This window comes from Neopelma chrysocephalum, unplaced genomic scaffold (assembly GCF_003984885.1).
Source record: "Neopelma chrysocephalum unplaced genomic scaffold, ASM398488v2 Primary Assembly neopelma1_97222, whole genome shotgun sequence".
NCBI classification, from domain to species: Eukaryota; Metazoa; Chordata; class Aves; order Passeriformes; family Pipridae; genus Neopelma; species Neopelma chrysocephalum.
Genome location: NW_020925863.1, coordinates 59,453 through 77,734, shown reverse-complemented (window position 1 = coordinate 77,734; position 18,282 = coordinate 59,453). Strand labels below are relative to the sequence as shown.

General features: G+C 38.4%; 2 protein-coding genes across 5 annotated transcripts in view; one reads left to right on the top strand and one right to left on the bottom strand.

Moving 5' to 3' along the window:
• Positions 1-4,688, bottom strand: part of CRB1 (crumbs cell polarity complex component 1) — a 97,211-nt gene extending 92,523 nt beyond the window's left edge. For both annotated transcript variants that reach the window (XM_027671941.1, XM_027671942.1), the window contains exon 1: positions 4,210-4,688. In XM_027671941.1, the coding sequence (XP_027527742.1) occupies positions 4,210-4,285 (76 nt within the window). In that variant the 5' untranslated portion in view covers positions 4,286-4,688. The remainder of the gene's footprint in view (positions 1-4,209) is intronic.
• Positions 4,689-7,869: 3,181 nt separating this feature from the next.
• The window catches only part of ZBTB41 (zinc finger and BTB domain containing 41), a 29,985-nt gene continuing 19,572 nt past the window's right edge, over positions 7,870-18,282 (top strand). For 2 of the 3 annotated variants that reach the window (XM_027671944.1, XM_027671945.1), the window contains exon 1: positions 7,870-18,236. The gene's annotated coding sequence lies outside the window, so the exon portion shown is untranslated. The remainder of the gene's footprint in view (positions 18,237-18,282) is intronic. The other variant, XM_027671946.1, reaches the window with a different exon arrangement.

Below are 18,282 nucleotides of genomic sequence, written 5' to 3'. Positions count from 1 at the left end.
GGGTTTATCAAAAGTGACACAGAGAAAAAAGCTGTGGATAGATAGATAGATATAGATGTAAACTTTGTGTGGAGACAGTTTTGAAAGGTTTATGTATATAATAAAACATTAGGTTCATATCCTCTGCTTGTATGACATGCTTTAACATTCCAGCATTGGTTTCTCCAGTGTACTATCATGGATACTGCATAATATATCAGTGTTTCAAGATCTGTGTGAGGTCTGTGCTGCTGGTTGAGCATGAATGATAAAACACCCTTTTGCACAACCTCCTTTCTTTCCCATCAGACTCTTTCCTAATAGGTCATTAGTCACAAACAACACCTGTTTGCAGAGACTGATCAGTGTCCTTGTTACAAAATTCCCTTTCTGTGAATACATCATTCAGTGGTTTATCCTGTATTGTCAAAACCAATGTAATTTGAGGGCTAAATTTCCAAAGATGCTGATTTCTTGCATTGCAATTTCTGAATCACTAAACAGCATGTGGGGAAATGTTTAACCTCCAGAGGTTCTCAATGTTGACAGTTCCCACTGTACAGAGTACACAGCAGAGAGGTGGTCTGTAACCTGGTATTCTTGCTCTGCTACTGGAATGGCAGGTGTAGCACCCTAAGGATGCCTTGTAAGAATTTGAATTGAAAGGCTCAAATAGAGGTGTGATTGGGATGTCCTTAATGTCACTTTCACACAAATGGATCCATCTTGCAGAAGTTACTTCCTTTTTTAAAAGTTACAGGGTTACTGTTTTTGATTCTTAAGATTTCATTTCATGCCAGAGATGGAGATGTTATCCGTAATATAATGTATAAAAAAAAAGAAAGGAAAAAAAAACCCCCAACCTAGCACCCTTACAATCGAGTATAGAAGCTGTTGCTTTTTAACTCACTGAAGATGATGGCAAACATCTGATAGATATTTCATTTTTGCTGTGCTACAGATGCAATATATGACAGCAGGAGAGAGGGAGAGCTGCAGGGCTCCTGGTGCCTGAGCTCAGACGTTGTGGAGTGCAGCTCTGACAGGCTCCACAACGGGCTAATGAGGAGCTGCTGAAGTACCGGATGGGCTATGAATTCATCAAACATGCATCCCAACAATACTTTGCTGGAAAGCTGCTTGCATCATCTGAGGGATGAGCAGTATGAGCAAAACCGCAAATCTCTTTATAAGCAGAGCTTTATTCCTGACACAGTAATTAAGGAGTAATTAGAAGTTTCGTGAGTAATGGGAACAGTTGCGGGAAATTAAGAGCTCTTGTCTATGGGGAAAAGTTGCATAGTGCCAGCATCTCAGAGGGGTGGAAAAAGGCTGCAAGCAAAGCTCAGATATGTTGCCCACACTAACAGCAATCACAAATGAAATTCCATTCTTAATTTATGAACATTTGGGGGAACTAGTATGAAGTAAATAATAATTTTTTTCAGCTCTGCTGAAAGGTCATGAAGTCACTAAAATGGAGAAAAATAGAATCACAGAATGGTTTGGGTTGGAAGGGACCTTAAAAATCATCTAATTCCACCCCCCCTGCTGTGGGCAGAGACACCTTATGCTTGAACATTTCCAGGGGTGGCAAATCCACAACTTACCAGGGCAATTGTTTTGACCTTAAAATATTATTTTACTGAATTTTTGCTAAAAGAAAGACAAATCTGCAATAGTGATAGATAATCCATTGAAAAACTTGTTAAAAAAAAAGAAAATTATCAGGAGTTGAATGTTGAATTAAAAGATTGTGAACTTGACATCAGACAATCACTTCCCAAATTGATGTGTAAATATTTATCATAATTTCTCTTCCTCTATTTCTCTGCCCACAGTTTCATGATTGCAATTCCTATTAGACAATAGTATGGCAGCAATTAGTTATCAATGTTGTTCTGGATTTGGGACATGCTTCCTGTCAACTCTTGTATGTTATGATTCATGGTCCTTCCTCATACAGAGCTGACCATCTCTGGATGCTCCCAGATTAATTTTCTGTGAGTAGTTAATTTGCTATGATTTGTAGAAACAAATTAGGTGTACAAAACACTGTATAAACCTAACTTGTATTGAATGCTTGCATACAATGCTCATGGCTTCTAAATACTATTTATTTTCCAAGTTGTTTAGAATAAATTGTTATAAGGGAAGTGCTGCCTTTAACAGGACCTAATATTAGAATCCTTTGGGGGAAGACAAGTCCAGTAAATTGATTTTTAAAATATAATGACTGATACAACTTTTATAAATATCAGCAATCACCTCTGTTCCATTTTATCCTCAGCTTTTCTCTCTTGGTCTTTCTCAGCATTAATTTTTCAGTAAGGAAGTAATTGTAGTCAATTTTTCTGCTTCTATTTCTGTCTTATCTGTTCACTGCTATGTTTTTATTAACACAAACTGTTGACAGTTTCAAATGGTGTACAAACTTTCTCGAGAGAAAATAGCTATCAAGATCATTAAATACACAGCACTGATAGATACAGATATGAGCCTGATTCTGGCTCCTGATGTAGCTGCTCCAACCTGATACATCAATTTGTATCACAACATTTTGCAACAGCCACAAAACTACCTGAGAAAGAGAAACCCCCAAGACTCAAAAGCCTCTTGTTTGAGGCTGGCCATATGGCCATAACCCAGAGAAAACTCATGCCACATTTAAGATGTCATCCCAGTTAACTGGGCTAAGGAAAAGGCATAAAATGACATACAATTTCTTTTCTTCTCTTTGGCATTCTGCATTAAGCAGAGCTCATCTGAGGTGAAAACCAAAAGTTGCATTCATCTTCTTTCTTTAAAGTGATTCTTGGGGGCTTTTTTCTTGTTTACATTCTAGCAATGCTTTCTATGTGCCTGATGTTTTTAATGTTACCTTTTAACATTTTTAAGTGCTTAACTTTTCATTCCCTTTCCCAAAGCTTTTACATTTTTTTCTAATTTGCCTGCCTCATGTATAAATGAAATTTTCACTACTAACATAATTTCTATTACTTTCTTTTACTTAGATAACAGACACTGTCTTGGAGACTTTGTGGTTGTTCATCTCACAATATACAGACTTTAAAAATTGCTTTTTGAAAGTGGAAGATCTTGTTTCTCTTGGTTTTTTTTTCCTCTCAGGACATGTCCTGCTGTGAGTTAATTTAGAAAGAGCACTTTGGCTTCCCTGATTCACCTTAGCACATCCCCAAAAAAGAAAATTACTAGAATATAACAATCTTTCTATGATATTATATATTTTTCCTATATCTTCAAGTGTGGGATTTTTTTTTTTTTAGTGCTGGTTGATTCAACTGCATCTGTTTGCTTTTTAGTCTTTAATTTATGTTGGGCTGTAAACTGTCCAAGTAACAATTTGAGTGATGCAGCAACAGAAGGTGACCCAGATTACACAACACTGCACGCTAATGCCAAGTCTTCTTGTTCAATGGCAGCTGCTCAAAGCTTTGTGTTATTGCTATTCACATTCAACAGACACAAATCAAACAGCCTCCTCAGGCCCCCAGCCTGCCTATCTTCATTTTAAACATGTTCAAGAGCTCCTGCTTTTCGTACACATATATCAGCCTCACCAGCTGAGGCCATCTAGCCTCCTTGGCTTGTATTTACTCTCAACCATCTGACACAATTATCAAGGAAACCCATTGTGACTTCCACTGTTTCGCACACTTCTGTTTACGTGGAAGTTTGCCGAGAACATTTTCTCTATAAAAATAGTTGGGCTTTCACACTCCCTCATAATGGAGATATTTAGAACACCATATATATCACAGTTGTTTAATGACTGCTTTCTCTAGAGGCTGTAATTAAAAAAGCATATATAATAAAGGAATAATACTAAAATACATAACATAAACAGCTTTAGAAAAGGATAAATTAGCCTGGATTTTAATCAGAAATGTTTAGATTTATTGCATGAGCAGTATCAAAAAGCAGACTTTAAAGTATAGGTACAGTTTTAGCAGAACAATTTATTGCTGTACATTCAATATGTGAAGCAACAAAATGCTTTCATTCCTGATTAAGAAAAAAAATAGTTTAAGCATTGGGAAAACTACAAAACAATGAGTTCATACAACTTAGTTTCACGGACCAAATCTTTTTGGCATCTCCATCAAATTTTTAAAGCCTTCTGACAACACAAGCTTCCTGCTAGAAGTGCATGTCTAACCATCTACCCAGAGGACATGTCAGAACAATAAGAAAAAGTGCAAATCTTACTTTTTAAATGGATGAGCAGCAAAAAACTGAGGTAGAAGATGAGTAGAGAGTTAATTCTTGAATGAGCCATATTCATCTTGATAGGACATTATCCGCTGAGTTGCCTGTTGTCCAAAGGGCTGGTGCTGATCCTCACTGCTTTCTCCTCATCTCTGAAACTAAGGGCATACTCAAGGCACCCAGCCCCCTACAAGCCATCTTTGCCTGTGCCCCTCAACAGCCTGCGGACTGCAAACCTGCAGACTTTGATTCAAAAGGCAGTTGTGCTTGTTAAGGTTTTACTTCGGCCGGTCCGAGTGATTTTTCAAACCTGGTGCAGATTTGTGTGCGAGCTGGACTGGAGTCTCTTCCCGGCTGCCTGCTGCGGAACTGTGTGGGGAATGGTGCACTCTGCCTGGCTGCCACCGCACCGCAGATACGGCACTGTGCGCTCTTAGCAGCTCAACAGATATCACTCATTACCTGCTAGTAAACCCCCATTACACGACACTCCTTCTAATTCATAGTGCAAACACTTGATGCTTTCTTGCACAGTCAGCTAACAAATACTCTCTGCTTTCTGATTTTTTTCTGTATCTCACATCATTAGCACATGAAATGAAAAGATGAAACATCCCCATTCACAACCTTTTTAGTAGTTAGCTGTTAGCCTGTTCTCTTCCACAGTATTTTCTGGTTTTGTTGTTGTTGTTTACACTGGATTCACTAAAAAGCACAATAATTGGGAGCTGGCACAGGACCTCTGAGTGTCATCAGGTTGTATTTTAATCTTGAACTGCTCATGGAGGAACCAGTCACTTACAGAACCAGGAGGTGATATAGTAGGATTGATAAGAGAAGGGGATGAGAGCAGGGGATGGATGTTTGTTTTTAGCCAGAACTGGCCTTAAACAACTCTGACTGGTGCAAATGTCACCAGTCTGCCTATACTTGGGGGAGCCTTCCCCAGCTGCCACGGCAGCACAGTGAGGTGCCTTCTTGTCTTTTTTCTGCCCGAAATTGTCTCTGTGTCCAATGCCTCATCCATTGATCACAATTTTGTTCACAGGTATGAAAGCCTCAGCCTGGTCTAGCAGAAGTGAAAGTGAGGGAGGACAGAAACAGCCCCAGCAGCCGTAGTCAGTCGATGATCCAGTACAAATGCCGGCCTTCTGGGACCTCACAAACCCAGTTTGTTCACCATGGGTAAGCTGCACCACAGCAGTGATTGCTGTAGCACCATTCCAGCTCTGAGGCCAAGACAGAGATGATCTGTCCGTTTGGCGGTGAATCTACTCTGTCTACCACCTTCACCTCTATCAGTCTTCCTGGCTCTTGGCATTTGCCCTCGTTGGCTCAGTGAAGAAACCAGGCATTCTCAAGCCCAGGAACAGCCTGAAAAATCTGCTTGGCCATTGCTATGTTATGCTACTGTAAAACAGATAACACTCAATACATTGATACTGTCTTTCGTCCTTTCCACTTCAGCGAAATCTTTACCTCCAGTTCAGGAAGCCTTTGATAATGAGTTTAACTTTACACGTACACTTAACTGAACTGAGCAGACTGAAAGTCAAGCATATGCTGAGGGCCTCAGGTGTGCAGGGAGCAGACTGATGATACCAACATGAATTCATGAAAGCTGTTTATAATTGGTAGGTACTTTTACATCCACTCATTCAGCTCAGTGAACTGAATAATTTTAAAATTTCCCCTGCTGCAAGGCTCTTCCTTCTTTTCCATCTCATTTCTGTGCAGCTGCACTCATCCACTGCTGGCCTTGTGGCACATCTTTCCAGACCCTCTTCCCCTTCTCCTGCCTCCAGCAGCTCTACCACTTCTGCTTCCCAGGAAGCCTCCACACTCCCACTCCCCTGAGCCTCCTTGCTGCACCCACCAGCGCTGGTCTCTCTGATGGCAGGCTGAATTTCCTGGCCAAATTTCATAGGCTAGGAACATTATGATGAACAGTGTTCCTAGTGGAAATTACTTAGATAACTATAAAGTTAAATATAATTAAATGGTGAATTGTAGTTTTCAGCTCTTTCACTTTTTGTAATCCCCTTTGTTTTCTATTTACATTTATAGTTGTTTGGATATTTCCCTCTCCTTGTCATCTGTCTATTTAGTTTCTGTTTGAAATTATCTAGTAAAATACATAAGCATTCCAATGTAAGCATGAAAATACTACTCTGTCATCTGGGAATTCTTCTGTTGGGCTAAATTATGCAGTTGAGTCAGTGCTGATTGCCTGCTTTAAGCACATTAGTATTTAAATTTGTCACTATGTAACTTACTTAGAACAACATTTTCTGATATAATTTTGAATAATTTTAAAATTATTTTTATTGAAATAGTCTCCATTAACAGGAATTTGTTATGTCATCTTATTGTAGTTATAACTGCTGATTAAATTAATTTCACCTTTACTAGAGAAACATTAGTGTACCAATCTAAAAGTTTAAGGAAGAAGGCATACATCCAACAGTTGGTAGAATATATTTGGTCTGAAGACCTACAGATTCATATATCAGTCAATTTAGAAAAACAAATCCTTTGAATATTCAGAAAGACAGACACAAAATTTAAGCAAATATGAAGCTTTCAATTCTGAGGAATATATGGTAAGTACTGCAATGAAACAGTTGCATCTATTAAATCTGGATATTTTTCTGTAAATTACACAAGTATATGTAAAATCAGTACTCTAAGCAAACTTAGCAGTTCTGAGACATGAAGATATGCCACTGGTCTGAGAACTTGCCTGTCATGTGTTAACACATGTGTTGACATTGGAATTAAATAACCTGCCGTGTAACTCTGTGGTAATTACAAAACATACAGCAAGTGTATGAACACATCATAGGTCTTTTGAAAGTTATTACATTGTAATTGCTTTCAGGATAACCAAAAGAGCTGCTTTTTCAACCTCTTTGAAACTTAACTCTGCATTTCTCAATGCCTTTTTTCAACTGTTTCTTCTTCTTCATGAGCCATTCATATCCCAGAATTTAATGGGGAATAAACTAGATCATCTTATCACTGCCCTAATTCCTTGAAGTTGCCTACAGGATAAGGTTTGAATTTCTGCATTAATATCATTTGTACACAGTGAAACATAACATCTAAATCCAATTTCCATGCTTTCTCAGTACAGCTTAGCTTTGAAGAGATTCTGAAGTCATAAAAGTCAAAGGCTGCGCCATTTTCTCAGGGAAAAATGGTTTGTGCTGCCATTTGCTTTCACTTAAGTGGTGCTTTTTGGTTCTGTTTGCTTCTGTGCAATAATTACAGAGCGGTGTAGTATCAGACTAGTCAGTGTCATCTCTTCTGAAATATTTTACTCAACTCTGTCCTACAAGTTTCATTATCTAACATCTTTTGTTTCCTGACATAAGCACCGTTTTCAATTTTCAGATGACAGCAGTACTAATTAGTCGTGTATCTTCTGCCTCTCACTGCTAAGCATGTTGTTGTCTGACTGTTCAATGTTCTTCCAATTTAAAGTGCAATTTTTATTGACACCATCCTGTGCCTTCTAGGTCAAATATATTTACAGGTGATTTTCTTCAGTAATTGCTACTTCTTTTCCAGTCTGTAAAATGTTCCGTTAGTCTTAATCTAAACTACAAAATGAACAGAAATTAGAATAGTTAGATAATTCATATAAAGTATAAAATTCCCTTCCCCAGTGGAAGATGTGAGTTTACAAAATGCCTGATGCTGACTAACCTGAAGCTTTTATTGAATCTTTTTGTTCACTGGAAGCAAGGCACTGGTAAATACTCAGGAACAGATGGATGATTTCATAGAAGAGTAGAAGAGGGACTGAGGTAAAGATAACTGCCTAGGGAGGTTTGGGATATGCAAAACTCAACTGGACCAGGGTCCTTTGTGACCTGCTCAAACTAGACCTGCTTTGAGCAGGTGGTCCCTTCCCACCATATGATCCTGTGATCCTCTGAACATAGCATTAGATTTCCTGCACAAGCTCTAGCCTATGTTAGCTTGGTCCCCAGTTTTGAATACCTAATGCAGAAAGCCTTTTTACAAAATGGTCCTTGTTTTTATCAAGGGTCTTTGATTTTCTTACTGGCATTCAATGGTGCTTCTTGTGTACATCTTCTCTTAAGTTCTTGCTGAATTTCATCACAGATGAAATTGGGATTCTGAATTTCACTGGGGATCTCCACTGGGAGAGCTTCATTCATGGAAAAATATAGACCATTAGGGCATGAATTCACTCTGGTCTGACATCATGGTTCAGGCATTAAAATACTTTCTGAAGTATTTAGTTAAAACTCAAGATGATGGGTTCTAGAACAATGGACCCGACCAGATCATCCAGATCATCTCCCTGTTTATGGTACTTGTACCCTTTTCATGAAATAGATAACTTTTTTTATCTTTAGCTTGTAGCACTTTAGGTGATTATAAATGGACAAACCAAGATAACAGGTAAACCATTGTGATTAAGGGATGGCTATAAGGTCTTGTGGACAGAGAGTTGTGCTGTAACAGGAAGTTATCTCATTATCAAAACTGCTATAGATCTATTTGCATCTTAACTAGGCCTCTTACAACAAGGACAACTCTGTGCATTGATTTCCCACAACAAGTTCACTGTCCACAGGAGCACTGCACAAGAGACAGTTAGAAATTCCCTTGGCCCATACTTTTCCATAGATAAATATTTTGTGACTATGTTTAACTTCTTATATTAGTCTACAAATATTACTTCTTTTGAGCCTCTATTTCCTTTTTATTAGGGTGTGCAAATATTTGGGGTTTTCCCTTTGAGCTCTTGCTTTGCTCTTTTTATTTCCTGAGTAGCACCTCACAACAGAATATTATCTTCCAGAAGACCCAGCAGAGCACAAGCTTCCAGTTCTGTCCATTTTCAGGTTATAAATTTTTTAATAAAACTGAAGGGCTTTATCTGAAAATGTAAAATTATTTTGCAGGATCTACCAAGTATATTGCTTCCTTAAATGTAATAATTTTTTTTAAATTATGGCTACTTTTTTGCTTTTCCGTGTAGCCACTTTCCTACTAAATAATGAGAGGTTTCTACCTGCTAACCTAAAATATAAATTTAGGAAAAGATTACAGGAATGTGAAGTTAACTCACTCTATATATAATTTTGGATATGATAGAAATGATGGGAGCAATAACCCAGCCTTGACTGCCAAGTGTATTTTCAACCATACCACTTTATGCAGTGTTTGCTTGAAGTACTTCATACTTGCTCCTGGTCAGGAACTAGTTAAGGTGTATGCTGTTCAAATTATTGCATTTCTGGCGAGGGGTTTAAGTTGTTTTGTTGTGTTTTCATATGAAGTCTCTCCTGAGTATTTTACACTTAGGAAGACAAAACAAAGTGGCTGTGTAAGGTATGACAGGATTCCCCCGGGACCTGCAGAACTCAACAGCATGTGATTCACTTATTTTAATCTTCGATTAATTTTTGTGAAATAACATTTTTGTTGCATTTTGTGTGGCTGGGAAGCGGGGATCAGGAAGCAGGGAAGCAGGAAGCATCACCGGGGAAGCAATTCCACTGTCAGATGAATGCTAGGTCAGGCCCTGTCAATGCAGATGAAAATTGGCAATTAGTATTCTGTACCTTGCTGCTAATGAACCGGATAATCAGGAAGTTTCTGTCTGTACCAATAAGCTTCCTGTGAGTGTCAAGGTTATAGGACTGCTTGAGAAAATGAGGCAAATAGTGTCTTTACAAAAGCACTGATATATTAAGATCTAAATGGGTTGTACATTTATTTTTCCCTCTATGCTTTTCACTTCAGAAGAGTAGACGTTAACATTCTTACAGATCCTCTTCTAATTCTGTTTTTTAATTTCCTTTGGAGTGAGATACCACAAACTAGAAAGACCTAAACATGAATTAAATTGAAAAACCCATCTATTGCAGAGGAGATAGTTTTATAGTCAAGCAACTATCAATACTAGGTGGAAGAAATTCAGACCCAACAATTCCAGCAGGCAACAGTGTAGAGGAGGAGAAAGAGCAAGAGTCAGAAAGGCAGGATTAGTAACCAAATATGCTTGATTTTAACACACACTTTATATGTAAACGTTTTACTTCTGGTAAATACTGTAATTGTCCTAGGGACAGGGCAGGATGCTAATTACAGTCCCATGGAGAGGCTGGGAAGGAGGAGATGCTTCTGAAACTGTTGCTTGAATTTTGGTCTTCGCAAATAGAGAAACCTGACAACCCACTTGGTTTCACAGGACAAGCATTGGGCTGAGGGCCAGGAAACCATTTATTTCCCTGGTTTTGCTTTGCTGTGCTTGCAGTGACAAATTATTTTGAGGCAGTGAAATTTGCAATGGAAATGCAAACCACAGTAATCCTCAAAAAGTAATATTTGTAACAGGCAAATACAGAAGCTTCTTAATTTTTCATGATCACTAATATCCCTCTTTTTTTTTTTCTTTTCTGTGTTCAGTCATTGTGTACTGACTGTTTGTGACAAGGTTTTGAAAAGCATCTGATGATTTGGAGCTCTTTGATTTGCAGGTTTTCAGTTGAAGGATGTGATTTCCAGAAAGTGCAAAGCAAAATTTCCTTGTAGGTATCTCTGAAGTGTCTCAGTGTGGGTCCTGGCAAGCACTAAATTCCTCTTGGGAATCTTGGCCTCTGCATTAAAGTATTAGATAATATTATGGGAACAATAAGTAACTGTAAGTGCCCCAAAGGGATTTCAAGTTTCTGCTAAGTATTGGTTAAGACAGCATTCATCTTAATGCCAATGCATTTCTCAAAGGCTGCAGTTTTGTTGCAAACTAAATACTGAAAGTTTGTCAGTTTGAATTATATTGTTCACGAGGTAAAATGAAATATTCTGGCTTCCACACTTGTGTTGATTCAGATTATCTCACACCTATTTTAATCAGGGGTGGTGATACTGACCTCAGTGATGATGATGTATGTGATGTCACCATGTTCCCCTGCCAGTGAAAGGAAAACACCCCCTGGATGGAGGTGGCACAATTTGATCTCTAAGCATCATGTTGGACGCAAGGGGGGAAAGAGCAAATGTTACTACTGTAACTGACTTAGATTCTGTCAGGATCCAGAGAGCCCCTTAAATCACCAGGTGGTTTGTTGCTGAACTGCGTCTTAATTTTTGTGTGTGGGCAGGCTGAGATCTTTGCATATGCTGAATTTCACACAGTGCTTTCCATTTTCCTGGGTATCAAGACTTCTTCACTTTTTTTTTTTTTTAAGTAATATATGGCATTTTTGTAGTAACTTCTTCCAGTACAGTGAAAGCCTGGGTGATTATGATTTTTGTGCACAGGCAGCTGCTGAGAGGTCTTGTCTTAGCACCCAGATTTGACTTTAGCACCAACATTCACCAAACATAGTTTTGTGGGACCAAGACTTCTAAATCTGAGACTCTGTGTTTCTGGAATACAGGAATTTCTAAGCTAGTACTTCTAATGTAATTACAATTATCAGAGAAATACCATTTTGCTGTCAGAAACTGCAACTTCAGTACCTTGGCTATAAGCAAGTTGTTTAAAAAAGGTGTGTTCACAGTAGGAAACAAGGAGTTCTCACAGCAGCACGTCCTGTACGTGTTGCAGCAGCTCCTCATCCTGGCAGGGTAAGGTTTCCTCTTAGCTTTCAACTGCACTCAGAATTGAGGATGTTAAGCACTGGTGTGACAGAGGAAGGAGAAACTCCACACCCCACAGGACTTTTGAAAAACTTTTAGTCCTCAGCTAAACCTATAGGGATAACTCACATGCCTGAAGAATAGCAAATGCTGAGCTCTCTCAAAACTGTAGCCCTGTAAGTTGCTAAATGAACTGTAGTATAAACACAGAGTTAACTCTTTTTACAGCTATCTCTTTTTAAATAAATAAGATAAATTGGAGTGAATTAAATAGTCTCTGGCAGCATCTGACTACTGAAGAATGGATAAACATGAGCCATGTTAACCTTGACCCCCTCTACTCCTGCAGCAGCAAAGTCAGGCTTCAGTATCAATTTGATGAAGTAGATTAATATAACATGTCCTTGTAAAATACTGTATTTAAATAAGATAGGAACCAATAACCTACACGAATTATGCCAAATTTCATTATGACATGGCAATCACAATCAGCTAATTGTTCAAGAAGTGAAATTAACTTTCCAAAGGCTGGGAATGCAGCCTCTACATTATAAGCTATGGAAATAACTAGTCTAGCAGACTGCACTATTTCTGGCCACTCAGTGTGACTTCCTAACAGTCTGGCATTTCTTTAGGACCACATCCCTCTACGTGTCAGAAGCCACACTGATTCTGAAAATAGATGTTATACTTGTAATTCAAGACAGGAAGAAAAAATTGGCCAAACAATACAAATGCAAATTTGATATGTACTCTATGCATGATATGAGACAAATTTATCCATTCACATTTATCATTAGAAAAAGTGAATACAATTTTTTTTTATTGTATGCCACTGTAAATGTGAGAGATATTTTCCAAAAACTGGGCAGAAATTCAAAGTTAGATGGTGGTCTCCCTTAACCACCTAGTCTTTGAAGTGGAGCTGGTCACAAATTTTTGGAGCCTTTCAGAAGAAAGAGGATAGGGGTTTGTAATTTATTTTGTGTGTGTGTGTATGTTTTGTTGTGGGGGGGGTTAACCATCTTTTATTTGAAAATTGCTGATAAAAAAATTCTGGCAATTTTAAAAGGTATAACCTTCTTACTACTTTTTTTCCTTTGTACAGATAAAATAATTTTAAAGTGTTTTCAAAAGTTTGAAACATAAATTAAGATTCCTCCAACCAAACCTTTCAGCTAATCCAAGTCACATCTGATATCACACATTTTTAAGGTAATAAACAAATATTAAAGATTCCAACCTGTGGTTTAGTTCAGGAAAAGGAAAATGTTTTCAGAGGAGAGGAAAGCATTCTCACTCCCAGATTTACTTTGAAGTCTCTTCTCCTATCTTGATTCAAATCAAATGCACTAGTGTAAGCAGAATTTAAAAAACACTCAAAAGAGGAAAAGCAATAGCAAATCTTTAGCACATAAAGGCACCCAAGTTTCTGTCAGCCCTTTCACCACTGAACCCAACAGGTCTCAAAGCACCCAGGTTGTTGTGGCTGAGGTTGGCAAAGCTGCTCCACTGTTAGCAAACAGATGGGTGGCATAAAATTCAACTATAGAAAAGGATATGAGCAATCATATCCCCTCCAGAAGGAAAGCAACTAGCCTTTTGAAGGGTTGCAGTGCTCTATCAATTTAGCTTAATAAAGGAAAATTAAGAACTGGTTCTCCCCCTCAGCTGTTTTTATTGGAAACGCATGTTTCTTTCTACATGAAATAACATTAATTTTGGAATAACAACCAGCTACACCAAAAGAGATGTACAACCAACCGCAGTGTTATGAAATTCACTGAAATGGGTTTAGCTCCAGTGACACCCCAGGCAGCAAGTTGGTTTGGTTCATTTTTTCATTTGGGAAGGTCATTGTTGCAAGGTGATTGTCATAGGATTATTTCACGGTGTTATACTTACTTTGGAATGACTGTTCTTTAAAAATAACTTTTCTGTAGTGATTTCTCATACAAGCTTCTTGTGCAGTCTGGCTGTTTATGTGTATTGGATTGCTAACAAAGCAGAATTAATTCTGCATGCCCTTTTTTTTTTTTTTTAGTTAAAACATTTTTCTTTGTGCTGTGTGCTTGCACAGTGCACATTCCAACTACTGCTTTTTTGACTGGAAGCAAATTTGTCTTGCTCCAGGTTTTTAATAGTGGCCTCAAAGCCTAATTAATTTACTTGCAGTCTGCCTCTTGATATCAGAATCTAATTATATTTTCTTAGGAAAATGTTGTAATTAAATAATTCAAATGTAAATAAGAAAACAGATATTGAATGTCACCTAAATAAAAGAGGGTCCTGAAATTCTCACTTACACTATAATGATGCTTCAGAAACAGACATAATGCTTTCATTATGTAATGATTGTTTCTTACAGTGAGCAGAGTTACACAAGACATAAGCTTTGTAACTGCAGCCTTTCATCCTGACTGTGAGTAAACAGGCAATGCATCATAGGATATGTAAATTTAGCTCAGACAAATAAACAATGACAGTTAAAATACTCCTCTAACCCTAAAACATCCTTAAATTTCTGCAGTTGTGTGTCTTTGGTGGAAAATGTATTGTAGATTATACATACCTTTAACTTTATAATTCAAAACTAATAGCATCTACAAATTACACGGATAGTGATTCAGAAGAATGCAGAATAGCATCTTAATCTCCTCCTACACCTCGAAGCACTGTGCCTCTCTAGCAGAGAGATGGATTTTGATTGCCTGACAACTGTAACCATGTCCAGGTTCATCACAAAGGGAAGGAGAAGAGCTCTGGGAAGCCTTGATAAACACTGAGCTGATAAGCCTATTGGGGTGTTTCTAGCTGTCCTTAAAATTACATAGCAGATATTATCCAAAGACACAAAAGCTTAAAAGCTGCTGGTAATTTATCAGCTTTACGTGCTAACCTTCCAAGAAATTACCATTGTCAGCCTTCTAATTTTTTATCCCATTCAGAAACTTCTATGCATTATACCCTATTTCTGAAAAGTCTTCAATAGTAAATTTTTTTTGTCTTAAATACAAATCACTGAGCACATTGTACACACATGTTTCTACATGCATATAGTTGTAGCTTAACCTGTGCACCAAATTCTGCTTTCTACTGGGCAATGGAAGTGTTCTGCAAGTGCTTGACTGTATAGCTCAAATGCAGTGGCATCCGCCACGTCCAGCACAAACAGATATAAGTTGGCTCTGGTAGCATGAACAGAGATGCTGCAAGCACAGCAGAGGTCTTTTCTGACTTGGAAAAGGAATTGCAGATCAACAGGATGGACAGGTACGTGACAGAGCTGCATTGTGGGAAGACACAGGAGGTGGCTTTCCCTAGGAACACTGTTCTGTTTCATATGTGTTTCAAGAAGGTGTTTATGTCCAGGCATAAATAGTCTGGTTTGCATTGTGCTGTACTGTAAATGAGCTGGGCTGAATAACAGATACAAGGCATTTAGCTCATCTGGAATTTGGTGTTAACATAGCTGCACTGCTTATAATATTAAAGAAGCATTTAAACTTGGTAGTTAAAATGAACTAGTTACTTCAGGACCTCTTCCTTGTGTCATTGCAAGCAATGCTTTCCTTAAGACCTTGGTGGGCCACAACTAAGTGCTAACCTGAACAAGAATGGACTTTGACATCTTAGTGCCTCATTTCTTCAGCTCCAAACAATCCATACAGTGAATTAGGCAACCCCTCAGTACATCAGCCTAATACTATGTCAAACATGCTCTTAAGTTTCCAAGTAATATGAGCTGAAAACTTTCTATATCCTTGCAAGAGTACTAGATAAAAAACCTGGGATCTTAAGTATAAATCATTACACAGCCATCACCTGAGGCCTTCTATGGCAGAACTCCTAACTTCACATTATCTATAAACTTGAAGAGATAGAAGGATCTTCAGGTTCATACTATGACAGAGAATATATATCAAAAGATTATTATTTTTTATGTAAAATGTAACTACTTTTCTTAGGGATTAAAAATAGATTAATGTTTGTGGAAAGGATGGAGAGAGAGAGAGAGACAGACTAGAATGGCTCCTACTTGTATTCTATGGCCCAACAGACAGCACCAGGTCTTACTGTAATAAAGCCCCAATTACCTAACTCTAGGGGAGGATAGCTGGCATTTCCCTCTGCCCGATGATTTAATTGGGCCTGTCAGCCAGGGATAATTGGTTTCTGGTTGACTGAAAAAAGTGACAGTGACATCAGCTCTCTGCTACCCTCCATTACTGGAATTCTTGTTGTCTCGTAGCAGGGCCTCAGCACACAGGGTGCTCCAGCAGCTTTACAGGTCTCTCGTCATGCAGTGTAATGGAAATGCAGCAATGTAAGACAGAGAAACCCCTTCAAGCTGTTTACCCTATACATTTCCATAGTACCTTTTTGGGAACCAGTATTATATATGTACAGAAAAGTCTGGTTTTGCTCGTTTTACTGAAAATTTGGTAATATTGTTGCTGTCATGGTGGTTTCAAGGCTATAAACAAGGTAGGATTTATTGGGAGAGATGATAGGGAGTACCGTTTCCTAACCAGCTGATAAGACTGGAAAAATTAAGATGATTTTGGACACACGAAGCCTTCTCAAGGTCATGTGCCCAAAGCCGGGGCACTGTTTTTATTTCCAGTAGTGACATACACCATTTGAACTAATAAAAGATATTACATTTCTCCCTAATTCTTGCCTTGCTTAAAGGAAAACACCTCTTGATGCTACTGGTGTATTATTGCAAAAGGTTTAATGTGCTCTGTTGAAAGGATCACTCAAAACAACAACAAAAAAATATGTTAAGTCCTTGTTTATTCTTTACACAGCTTCAGGCAGGGAGTACAGTTTTAATTTACAGTAATTTTGTTACACTGCTTAAGACTTACATCAGTAGAGGGCAGATAGATATTTCCTCCAATGTTATTCTCTTTTGTTCAGCTTTCCTCTCCCTCCTTTCCCCTGGATTGCCAAACACGGGTGGATTGTGTGGAGCAGGCACGGATGGCAGGAAAGTACATGGGCAATTTCTCTCTACCCAAGGATTTCCCCAGTGGATATATTTTTCAAAGTGTGAAAGCAAGGCAGTGCACCTATGAATCTACTTGTAGAGCTAGCCTAGTACTGAGTTCACACTTAACAGGCTTAGCACATCTGCAGTATTGTGACAGCACTGAGTGTCTTGTTCCTAGCCCCTGCTAATTTCACCTCAGGGCTGCACTGGATTAGCATTCCAGGAGTAAATTTGCTCTGTGGAGTCTGTGACCATACAGCTCTCTGCAACTTCCACGCTGCATTAATCCCCCAGAAAGACATGGGAATGGCCAAGATCATTGTTATTCAACCCATGTCTGCCTACAGAACACTCCAGAGAACAAAACCCAAGCAGAGGCACAGTGTCCACCCTTCCTTGCACTAAACTTCCCAGATGGAGTGAGGCAGGCTGATACAGTCAGAGTGGATCTGACCTCCTTCTCTCCACATTTCACTTGCTGCACTTTAGAGAGAGAAACAAGGGGAGAAGCCTGATCAACATGACTCACATGTCAAACATCCATAATAGTACAACCAGCCTCCAGCTGATTAGTGCCCTAGAGAGTCCTGAATTGAGAGACCTGGGTGGTCTTTTCATGGCCTATGTGAAAGAATTTCTTGGCAATGGTTCCAGCAATGGACTTTATTCAGCACTGTTGGCTAGAAAACTTGTTGGAGTCTCTAGACAATCTTATAACCCTTTCACTTCACAGCCTAATTTGAAACATTTGTGTGTATGTGGTGATTGGCAGTAAAATACAGAAAAATCTCAGACTGGAGGAAGTATAGGCTTTGTGGGTTCCTCCCTACGTCCCACCCATCACTGACACATTTGGGAAGGAAGAATGACAGAATGGGTCATGTTTCCGCAGTGTGAACCCATGGCAAATTAGCTACAAAATTCCTAGAGAGACATTTACCTTAGCAAAAATGTCGTGGCCAAAGTAAAGGTGGCTGGAAGAGGATGTGATTGTTTGTGCTACTAGATTTACAACTGGATACTTACAGTGATCATCTGTTAAAGGATATATTGGGAATAAACTGAAATTACTCAGTCAGGTCTTAAAACTTGCATGGTATTTTTATGTAATTTTATTTCTGTTTGGTTGGCAGCTAAGTGTTTAACTTCAGAGTTGATTTTCTATCTGTCTTTTGATTAAAATATCTGTCATTTCTAGTTTCATTATATCTCAGAATTGAAGATTTTGAGGTGTAGAACAAGTATTTCGAGATGAAACTGTCTCCTCCAACACCAAACCCTCTTGCACAAAGCTACTTCTTAATTTCCAACAATTCAAGACTATTTATTTGAAAAATATGTTGTTTTCTTGGACAAATCTAAGCAGCTGCATTTGCAAATTCTGTACAGTCTCATAGAAGTGAGCAAGTGCTTATTCTTTGATGCTGTCTCTAGTTAACATAAAA